The sequence below is a fragment of the Trichomycterus rosablanca genome, chromosome 26 (genome assembly GCF_030014385.1).
Source record: "Trichomycterus rosablanca isolate fTriRos1 chromosome 26, fTriRos1.hap1, whole genome shotgun sequence".
Lineage (NCBI taxonomy): Eukaryota > Metazoa > Chordata > Actinopteri > Siluriformes > Trichomycteridae > Trichomycterus > Trichomycterus rosablanca.
In genome coordinates this window covers 6,031,345-6,043,372 of record NC_086013.1, presented here as the reverse complement: position 1 = coordinate 6,043,372, position 12,028 = coordinate 6,031,345, and the positions used below count along the sequence as shown (strand labels likewise).

At 37.4% G+C, this 12,028-nt stretch overlaps 1 protein-coding gene across 1 annotated transcript; it reads right to left on the bottom strand.

Annotated features, from left to right (window-relative positions):
• Positions 1-1,627: 1,627 nt before the first annotated feature.
• cd180 (CD180 molecule) lies at positions 1,628-11,905 on the bottom strand. Its single transcript, XM_062989192.1, is given in 4 exon segments — positions 1,628-1,896; positions 1,899-3,364; positions 6,268-6,428; positions 11,840-11,905. Coding segments are annotated over 4 exon segments (1,962 nt in total).
• Between the last annotated feature and the right edge of the window lie 123 nt (positions 11,906-12,028).

The window sequence follows — 12,028 nt, the reverse complement described above, 5'->3', positions numbered from 1 at the left end:
TAGTGTTGCTAGGCAATATGAGGGCGAACATAACATTCACTTTTTCTTTTCAGTGGCGTATTAATATATTAATATGGAATGATGTGAGGTGGTCATAGGTGTGCGTTTATCGGGGATTTTACAACGGCTTCGAACGCGACTCAGCCAGTCAGATTTTAGGACCGGAACTATCCGTTTTATTATCAAGTCAAGTCAAGTCAACTTTATTTATATAGCGCTTTTTACAATATACATTGTCTCAAAGCAACTTTACAAAATCCAGGACCAACAGATACAAAAACCCCTGTTGAGCAAGCCGAGGGCGACTGTGGCAAGGAAAAACTCCCTGAAAATTACAGGAAGAAACCTTGAGAGGAACCAGACTCAACAGGGCCCATCCTTCTTGGGTGGTCTGGAGGATACTTTAAATAAATACACGATTTACACAAATCATACAAACACAGAATTGAATGATCTAAAAGTCATACAGTGGTAATAAATAGATAAATAAACAATTAAATAATAATAGAGTTGTTATCCGCTCTAGTCTTCAATAAAGTCTGTAGTGATTTCTTGTCGTTGCAATTACTCCAGACCCGTCACATCTGACAGGAGCAGCATCGTTGTCCCGGCAGTCTCGACTTTAATCCTTAACCTCGGCGGGTAAACAGGTTTCCATCAGAATGCCCTCGGGGTAAAACAACAGAGAATGTAGTTAATAATGTACAATGCTAGTTGACAAACAGTTTTACAGAGAGTTTTAGACTCCGGCAGCCCTAATTATTACAGCATAACTAAAAGGGAGAGCGAGCAGGTAACAAGGTCATGAAGGCTTTCACAGGACATCAGTGCCCACCTCTCCTACCCAAACCAGAGTGATTGGACAAGAGAGGCAGAACGACAGCGACCCAACATCCCTGATCACCACAAGTTTCTATGACCAAGAACCCCCAAGCCAGTCAGTGTTATCAGTGTTATTCACTTCACCTGTCAGTGGTCATGATGTTATGTCTGTTCAGTGTATGTTACATATTGTAGATCAGATGTGAATGTGGTAAATTACTCAAATGCAATGCCATGGTTTATTAAGTATCATTTATGTAATACATTGAAATGACTGGTACATTGCAGTGACACTGGTTCTTACACTATTATAAAATGTTATCACAAAGTGGCACAAATGATGATCAAAAATGAGTAAATGTAACTTAAAATATATACACTATATGGTACTAATTCCGTGTGGGCACCTGACCATGCACATTTAATAGGATTTTTAAAAACCATGGGCATTAATATGGAGCCACATCCCTCCTCCAGACATAGCCAGCTTTGTCTTTTGAGTGCCCAGCTAGGCCAGTAACACCGCTGACACGATCTCAAGCGCTTGAACTGTCCGCAGTGGTTAGCAGTGGGTGCGTTACGAAAACAACTAAATCAGGCTAAATTATGATGCAGTTTCAGTTATTTGTGCTATTTAAAGGAAAACTGTGTTTACAGAGATCGAAAGACTTGCTAGCATGCCAATCGATTTGACCTCCCCCTTCAGGCAGTGCCAGTTATGCCTGTTTTGCTAAGATTTGAATGTCAGCATTTGTGAGGTAGTGTTTTAAACCCTTGCACCACACTAGTGCTCATTATTCTTATTTTACAGTACAGTGTAGTTTCTATATCTTGCCTTGTTTTTTCTCACAAAGTAAATCACAGGTATTATTACAGCAACCGTTAATGCAATTGCAAGAACAATTCCCAATGTTCTTCTAGAAAACTCACACTGTAAATCAACATCTATAACCTTCTTGTTTGTGGTATTACAAACCGTCTTCTGTAAGTGTTTCATTTTGTTCACATTTTCTTTAACCCAAATAATAAACGGATAATTGGTGCAATTGCAAACCAGTGGATTGTGACTCAAATAGTACTGCTATTTCCAAATCCTTCAATGTTTTTAAAATCCACAACTGCAATTTTATTACAGGCAAAATCAAGCTGGATCTGCTTTAGTGAGTAAAAGGCAGTAAGACTGAGTGTGGTCAACTGATTTGCACTCAAGTCCACATATCTAAGATTGGCCAGGCCTTTAAACTCATTTTTACTGAAACCTGTTATACCACATGCAGACAGATCCAGAATCTCCAGAAGGGGAACGTGATTAAAACTCTCTGCATTTGCCAGAATCCCATTTTGTATTGCATTTCCTTTTAGATCTAGCACTCGTAAACTGTCCAGGCCCTTCAGAATATCAACATTCACATTAATGTCTGTTTCTGACCATGACAGATTGAGTGTTTGCAGATTTTGTAGATTGTTAAAGGGGGAGATGGTGTTTAAATTGAACCTTAAATGGCTGCAGTCTAAATTTTTTAGATGTGGAGTGTTATTGAATGGTAACAGCTCCCAGTTCATTTTACTATTATAGCTGAGATTTAGAAGCTTCAATTCATTAAGACCAGACAGTTGTTTGGTACAGCAGGCAGATCCAGTGTATAATGTGCTGTGACTAAGCTGTAACCCTTCAAGGTGACTGAGAGGCTCTAGACAGCTCTTTTTGAATTTAAGAAATCTCAAGTTACCACTGATGGACAAATGTTTCAACATGGGGAAGTTTGCAGCATTGATGTGGCAAACATCTTCAAATGAATTCTCATCCAGCACAAGGTGGAACAGTGTAGACAGGTTGGTCAGGTTAGATGGAAGAGTTGATATGTATGCTCTAGTCAGGTCTAACTTCTGAAGCCCAGCCAGGCACTTAAAGCTATTGTCAATGAAGTCAGAGAAATGTTGCAACTGAAAATCTAAATCAACCACTGATATGTTACAGAAGGACTGGAGTGCAGCAGAGTTTATGAAACTGTTTGGGTTGTCTTTATATGTCCCTAAATAAAGCTTGTTAGTTTTGATTCCCTCTAATCCCTTTAGTAAAATGGAGGGGTCTATTTTGTTGAAGCAGCCACTGAAATCCAGACTGGCAATGTTGAGTGAATAAAAAGCATTCGGTTCAACATAAACAAGATCATTTGCTTTAAAGCTTATTTCTAATCTGTTTGATTTCTGAAGTTTCTTCACGTCCGCCGCTGTTATCTTTGCAATAGAATTCATGCCTAGATGAAGCCTCTTCATCTGTTCCAGATGGAAATTGTCAAGGCCGTCTAAAGAGCGAATGTTACTTCCTCCAAGATCTAAAGTCTCCAAGTGATACAGATTTTCAGTTGGGATGTCAGTTAAACTGCAAATCATTGATTGAGCTAAATTGAGATGTTTTAAAGCTACTGGTCCAGAAAACCCACTGTCTTCTATGAATACCAGTGGATTTGCTACCAAAATGAGCCATTCGAGGTCTGGTTGGTGTTGAAAGACATCCTCATATATGAAACTGATCTTGCACCTGTGTAATTAAAGTCCAAAAAGACATAAAACATATATTAAAATTACAAATAATAATCAAAATAAACAAACATTGTCATGTCTTTATTAAATACATTAAATAAACTTTACAGCACGTGTCAAACTCAAGACCCACGGGCCAAATCCGGCCCGCCACGTCATTTTATGTGGCCCGCGAGAGCTTTTTGGACTTGCGTCCCCCTCCGTGTGCCGACCGTGAACTTGCGCCCCTTTCCAACCCTATATTACCCCCACCCCCCTACTAGAACTTGTGCCTCAAACCCCCAACCTCGTCAACCATTGCACAGAAACCATTGCGAAAGCTCTTGACAAGCTAAGATAACATAATTAATGTTGTGCACATCATACACTCGTAAATCGTAAGAGGTTCTTGCTTTTGATGAAGATGAGAGCAGAAAATTTTACTTCACAGAGTCAAGCAGAGGCAAAAGTACATCAGTTGCTAAGTTTGTTAGTTCAGGATTCTCTGCTTTGACTGACAGAAAACTTTCAGTTACACAGGCAGAATGAGTCTAACTTGGCTACCGCTCTGTGGTAATAGCCAGTTTAATTAAGCCTGAGCTTTTTAAGGTAAGCGAGTCACACAAAATGTTCCAGTAGCCGGTTTATTTAAAACCATGACACTAATTAATAACAGTAAAAACGGAGAGACGTCTGATCAAAGAAACTTATGCTTTGCTTCATATGAATCGACTCACTTTTATCGATACTGTGAACAGAGCATCTCCCACTATACACCTCTCTTAAAGACACACACACCTCCTATAACAGCAGTCATTGTGTTTGTCACTGATTTATCTTCAATGTTAGCCCTATTTTTAAGGGTTTTTTTCCAGACGGAACTGGATAACATTAAATGTGCGTGTGTGCATGGTCAGCAAGACTAATCAAATATGTATCCTGTATGTAAAAAATAAATTGCCCCTGGACAGGCACTCGCGCACTGATTTTTAATCGCCACTGATCTCATGCAGGCCAGTTGGGGACAGCCAAAAGGCCGAATGTGGCCCGCGGGCCGTACAATCCCCAGGTGTGATCTAAGATGTGGGGTTGTTGGTGATTTCCCAATAGAGCCCTCATGGCTGTGGTACCATCAGATTCTCCCTTTAAGGTGTGCAGTATATTTATATATGCAGATCTTTCATGAGGTGCTTTGCACAACTGTTGTCTGTTTATGGCTTTCCAAGACATTTATACTCATGTTTTCTTGCAGGTTGTTCTGCAAGTATGTATATTATAACACTCCTTTCACATTTCCTGTAGTGGTTATTGGACTACATTAGAGGTCTTGCTGCAGTGACTCCAACTGACTACCTGCCAAGCTATAGAGCCAGTTCTGCTAAATTGTTGGATATTATAAAAATTGCCAATGATTGCACCCACACCGGACATAATGTCCAAAAACCTACCACTAGAATCTGTTTTACTACTGAATTTTAAGATAATGGTGAACTACTGTCACAGTCAGCTGCTTCAAAGTTTCTGGATTTCTCATTAACTTGGTTCTTTCTTTATGTATTTTTTGCTAATGAACTGTGTCATGATTGAATTATTTTATTACTGTACAGGCCACTTAAGAAGAGTCTTGGTCTTCTCAAAGTTTCTTTTGCTTAAAGTTTGTTTATTCCACTGTTGTCCTTGGCTAAGGGTTTTTTGGTCTCCTGTAAAGCTGCTTCATGTCAATCTTCTATTTTATTTATTTTTGTTATAGTCTTTTAATAATGTTGACTGATTGGAGTGATTTAACATAATAAAGGTATTAACTAATTTTGGACAAACATGTATTGTGTATGAAACAGTGACAAGAGTGGCCTAGCCTTAGGTCCATTGTCTGAAGCTCAGTCAGGCAGTGCCAGGGTCAATTTTGGCCTGTGGGTCAATTTGGGCCTAAAGGTGGAAACAAAAATAATTGTGGAAAAAAAACAAACTTAATTTGAACTGATAATCCAAAAGATCTAAACCTCTCAGTGGTGGAGCAGTTATGACATTTGAGGCATCTGTGCCCCACACTACTGTACTAAATAGTATAACTAAATAGTGCACTTATTTAGTGCAAATAATTTAGTTGCACACTCTGTAGGACACAGGATGTGGTTTGTGATGCAGCTTGTAAATCACTTCTAAACATAATAACCAGTTGAACCATCGTCAGTTTAATTGTAAGTTGTCTCACAAGTGATTGCAATGCAGTAACATTAAATACTATTTTTTTAAAGATTTAAACGTCAGACTATGAAGTAGCATGAGAGGAAATCTCTGTACATCATTGTCTGCAGTTACACATTAGAAAATATACAGAAAAGATACAAAAGGGAATTAAAATACATCTAATAGAACTGAATAAAATGGTAAACCTATTGTAACATTCAGTTTCAAGACTTGTTTTTTTTAGTTATGTTGTGAGTGAGTGAGTGAGTGAGTGAGTGAGTGAGTGAGTGAGTGAGTGAGTGAGTGAGTGAGTGAGTGAGTGAGTGAGTGAGTGAGTGAGTGAGTGAGTGAGTGAGTGAGTGAGTGAGTGAGTGAGTGAGTGAGTGAGTGAGTGAGTGGTCTTAAGGTGGAATTTAGAACAACTGTGGACATGATTTCACTTGATTTCAGGATTATTTCTGTTCTAACATTCTCCCTTCCTGAAGACTTCAAAAGCTAAATTATGCAACAAAATAACAACCTACAAATATTAACAACTAAATAGTTAAAAAAAAAAAAATGTTCTAAATACAACAGGAATGTAAATAATTCATCAGTATGTTCAGTATAATGTTTGGTTATATATGATTATATGATTAATGTTACACATGTAATTTAAACAACAGTTATTAAAGTAGTGTGTGCAGAAATGTAAGTAATTTCAAATTCCATTGTAAAAACAACATTTTCTCTCACCTCGTTAAGTCTAAAGAAACCAGATTTGTCAGTCTGTGGAAGGTGGAGTTGTACAATGCTGGTAAGTTGTTAAAGCTAAAATCTAGACTTTTAGTGGAGTCTGGGATATCATCTGGCACAAAGCTTAAAGACAAATCACTGCAATCATAATCGTCAGCAGTCTAAGGAAGCAAAAAAAGACAGAAGTTTATTTCAAATAAAAGTACTAATTATTCTAAAATCAATTATTTTCATTGTTTTGTAGGGTGGCACGGTGACTCAGTGGGTAGCACTGTCACCTCACAGCAAGAGAGTCCTGGGTTCGATCCCGAGGTGGGACGGTCTGGATCCTTTTTGTGTGGAGTTTGCATGTTCTCCCTGTGTCTGAGTGGGTTTCCCCTGGGCACTCCGGTTTCCTCCCACAGTCCAAAGACATGCAAGTGAGGTGAATTAGAGATACAAAATTGTCCATGACTGTGTTTGACATTAAACTTGAACTGATGAATCTTGTGTAACGAGTAACTACCTCTCCTGTCATGAATGTAACCAAAGTGTAAAACATGATGTTAAAGTCCATATCATTTTGTAATAAACAGCACAAACAATAATAAACCTTATACTCTATGTGCTTGAAAATCATCTACGTATCTATTTATAATGGTTTGTATTATTATTATTATTATTATTATTATAATTCAATAACATCATAAGCTTACCTTAGTGCATTGATTTGTGATCAAAGAAGTTGATTCAGCACAGGCCATGAAAAAAAGACAAAATAAACTGCAACAGGTCCAGTGACCTTCCATTGTACCACAACAAAGAAAGAACTAAAAAATGTGACAGTTTATGATGACAGAACCAAAAACTGTTGTTATACATATTCAAAATTATGTTCCCCTCTAGTCTCAATCATTCTTTTGTCAGGCTGGGCATAAAAATAGGAACCTCTGTTTGAATTGTAGGTAAAATAGAATGCAAATGATCAACTCTTTGTGGACACCCAGCATCCAAACCAACCTTAATCTTCAATATAAAACAAATCCTTTATTGCTATACCAGACACTATTTCACTAGGGAGACTTTCCATTATGTTTTGGTACATGACTGCAGGCGTGCTTCATCAAATCCATTACTAAATTACTGCATAGGACTGATACCAGGAGGTTCTGTCACACCAGACAATGCAAAAAATTTTTAACAGAACCTTTGTGTGAGTGTGAAATAAAGCAAGAGCAGAGAATTTCACGTATACCGCAACTGGGTTTCTCAAACAGTTAGAGGATTGCTGTTAAAAGAGTTTACACAGCACTGCTGGAGTTTTTAAACACCTCACTGTCACTGCTGGACTAAGAATAGTCAACCAACCAAAAATATATCCAGCCAACAGCACCCTGTGGGCAGCGTCCTGTGACCACTGATGAAGGTCTAGAAGGTGACCAACTCAAACAGCAGCAATAGACGAGCGATCGTCTCTGATTTACATCTACAAGGTGGACCAACTAGTGAGTGGACACTGTATTTAAAAACTCCAGCAGTGCTGCTGTGTCTGATCCACTCGTACCAGCACAACACACACTAACACACCACCACCATGTCAGTGTCACTGCAGTGCTGAGAATGATCCACCACCCAAATAATACCTGCTCTGTGGTGGTCCTGTGGGGGTCCTGACCATTGAAGAACAGGGTGAAAGCAAGCTAAAAAAGTATGTAGAGAAACAGATGGACTACAGTCAGTAATTGTAGTACTACAAAGTGCTTCTTTAAATAGTAAGTGGAGCTGATACAATGGACAGTGAGTGTAGAAACAAGGAGGTGGTTTTATGGCTGATCGATGTATATGTAAAGGGGTCTTGCTAGTGAAGTGCAGGTTGAAGCTCTTGAAAATAAATCCACGTGCAGGAATCTTAACCAGGGTAGAACAATACTGAGGCTTAAATGCCACAAACATAAGAGGGATGGTTACAAATAAATGGCAAATAAAAGACACAAACATCTGCAGCCTGCAACTAGAAAAGCGATAGTGAAGAACTAAGAACTGGTTGTCACAGTATGACTGGCTACTCCACCCATCTATGACAACCCAGTTCTCTAAAAAAAAAATAGGAAAGATCAAGAACTCTCAAAACAAGCCACAGACAAGCAATGCATGAGCGAAACCCCAACCCCACCAACCTATGTGGATTTACAGGTGGGTCTGCTTTAAAAAAAGCATCATGCCATGTCTGGGGCAGTTTACTTTCTCATGGCGGTTCCATAGTTAGGCACTGCAACCTTGTCCTGGTTCCCATTACAATATAAAGGTATGCTGGCAGCAGAAAACTGGACAGTTTCAGAGAAATAACTGTGCACAATAATAAATTATAGTATGTCAAAATAACTAAAAATGAATAAGTGCACATTTTAATATAATAAAGGCTGTAGTGGTAACTGAGCAACATGTACTATACATTTAAAATCATTAAAAATAATAAATGTAAATAGTTCTTGTATAATTAAGATTGTAGTCATTACTTAAAGACGTACTAAATACTACACGCATATTAAAAAATACAGTATGAGTACAGTAATAAATTCATGTAAAGATAATTAAAAACATATCATTAAATAAAATAAAAAATAGAAACATGCACTATTTACTGCAATTGTAAAATGAAATTAAAGCCCTACATTATAAATTCTGTCGTAGTTACCTATATATATATATTTTGGGTCTTTTACTTTGCAGGGCTGTTGTAGTAACTGGAGCAACCCACTAGGTACTTACTGCTTTTTTTAAATAATGTTTTTATTCCTGTACTGTAAGACATTTACTCAGTAATTTAGCTGTAGTAAGTAGTACATGTCACTACGTAACTACTACAACCTTTATTATATTAAACTTTGCATTTATTTACCTTTAATGTTGTTTAATTAATATAATGTATTACTCTCATCATACTGTAAGACTTTTACTCTGTAATGTAGCTGTAGTAAATAGAAAATGTAATGTCATGTCACTAGAAACTACTACAATCTTTATTATATTAAAATTTACATGTATTCACTTTAATGATTTTTTTTACCTACATGATACTCATTACTGTGCACATAATTGTAGGACTTTTATTCTGTAATACAGGTGTAGTAAGTAAGTCTAGGTAAGATAAGACTTGCATGTAAGAAATAGTGATACCTAAGAATAATGGGAGAACCTGTTAAAACACAGTATTTTGATAGTAGTTTGTTCCTTTTTTTTTTTTCTTACAGCAGAGTGAGTTTGTGCAACTTTCATTTCTGGATGTTTATTGAAGATTCATCGGTGGGGTTGTGATCGCTCTTTGTATTGCAAGCTATTGTTTTATTTTTGGCTGATATTTGCATGTGCAATTTTTGTCGATAAATCGGACACACCGTTAAAAATACTAAGGGAAAAAGTTAAGGGAGGTTGTTGTAGACAGATGTGGTCAGCAGGGGGCATGATCACATCATTTTTACTGTCCTGGTTTACTGGCTGTAAGCTAAAATATTATGATCATTAACAAGTCTGGCAAGGAGGATATAAAAAGATACATTTCTATGTAGTTTAGAAAATTATTTATTTAAGAACAAATGTTAATGCAAAAAAGCAAGAATTCAGATTAGATACAGTAGCTTTGTAAGACCTCTTGTAAGATCTCATAGATTTACATTCTAAAATAATGTCTCAATGTAAATCTTGAAATCAAATGTAAAAATGCAAAGTTGTAGGTGCCTCCAAAGTACTTTCAACAACTGTTTCAAAACTGCTTTACAGTGACCCACAATAATTGATGCAGTTGAATACCATAGAATTAAGAGTTAAAGGTGGCCTTTCCACCACATTTACAAATATGTTGACAATACTCAAACTTAAATTGCTGTTTAAGGATTCCTGTATTTACACATCTTCCCCAGTATTGTGATGTTTTCTTGTTCTATTTTATTCAAATTACTGATAATAGTAATAATATTAAGATACTTTTGTTGATTTAACTGCACACAGACAAGAGTTTGCTTGAACAGAAAGGCTAAAAATAAATTTGACTGTATGCAGCTTTAATAAATAAGTGCAAATATTTTCCAACATTAAAACCACCTCCTTGTTTCTACACACAATGTCCATGTTATCAGCTCCACCTACCATATAGAAGCACTTTGTAGTTCTACAATTACTGACTGTAGTCCACCTGTTTCTCTGCATGCTTTGTTAGCTCCCTTTCATGCTGTTCTTCAATGGTCAGGACCCCCACAGGACCACCACAGAGCAGGTATTATTTGGGTGGTGGATCATTCTCAGCACTGCAGTGACACTGACATGGTGGTGGTGTGTTAGTGTGTGTTGTGCTGGTACGAGTGGATCAGACACAGCAATGCTGATGGAGTTTTTAAACACCTCACTGTCACTGTTGGACTGAGAATAGTCCACCAACCAAAAATATCCAGCCAACAGCGCCCCGTGGGCAGCGTCCTGTGACCACTGATGAAGGTCTAGAAGATGACCAACTCAAACAGCAGCGATAGATGAGCGATCGTCTCTGACTTTACATCTACAAGGTGGACCAACTAGGTAGGAGTGTCTAATAGAGTGGACGGTGAGTGGACACGGTATTTAAAAACTCCAGCAGCGCTGCTGTGTCTGATCCAAGTAATACCTGCTCTGTGGTGGTCCTGACCATTGAGGAACAGGGTAAAAGCAGGCTAAAAAGGTATGTAGAGAAACAGATGGACTACAGTCAGTAATTGTAGAATTACAAAGTGTTTCTATATGGTAAGTGGAGCTGATAAAATAGACAGTGAGTGTAGAAACAACGAGGTGGTTTTAATGTTATGGCTGATCAGTGTATTTATTTATTGAAAATGCATGCCACTGAAGCAGAGTATGTGTAGCTTGATGGTGCAGCAGATAGTGTGAGTGCTGCATAGCAACATGGGTCTTATTGCCCAGGGTTTGGTTTTTGTCTTTGGTCAGGGTCTGTGAGTTTTGCATGTTCATTTTGTTATGTAGCCTGCTTTATTTTTAATAAATACAAATACATGTGCCCTTAATCGTGGTTGAAAGAAAAAAGTACACAGCAGTGGCAACATCTGTTTTTTTAAGTAGTTTCTTTCTCGTGAATCATTTTATTACGTAACAGTAGCTAAGAAGGGTTGAAATTCTCAAAATGGAAGACCAGAAAGTTAGTAGTACAGGAAAACTCCAGTGTTATAGCAATTCTGGCTGACTGTACGTCTATTGCTATAAATCACATGAGCAACTGATTTAAGTAACTGATGAGAAATGTTAGCAAAAGTACAGTAATAAGCAATTTATTTAGTAATTTATTCATATATAGTGAAAAAGGTTGAAAACTGGAACAGGGACATTACTACAATATAACCCTCACTAAAATAATGCTGGTAGGGGGAAACATTAGTGTACAAATATTAATGAATATGCAATTTGCAAACTACAAATAACTGTGTTAGGTTACAGATATGAATGTGATTTCAGTATTAATCAGTACTATTTACATCAAAACATTTATGGCATCAAGTTGGGAGCCAGATGGAGTATAATCCTTATTAAGCGTCTTTAAATTAAATGTACCCACTTCATTTTCCCAGTGCATCTGAAATCTTCTGCATTCTCTGTCTAGTTGTTCCTCAGGAGCCGCCATGTTTATACAAACATTCGGGAATGTTAATGAATAGAATACTGTAGAATGCCTTTATTTGTCATATATACATATACAGACGTATAGTACAATGAAATTCTTTCTTCGCATATCCTAGCTGAAGCT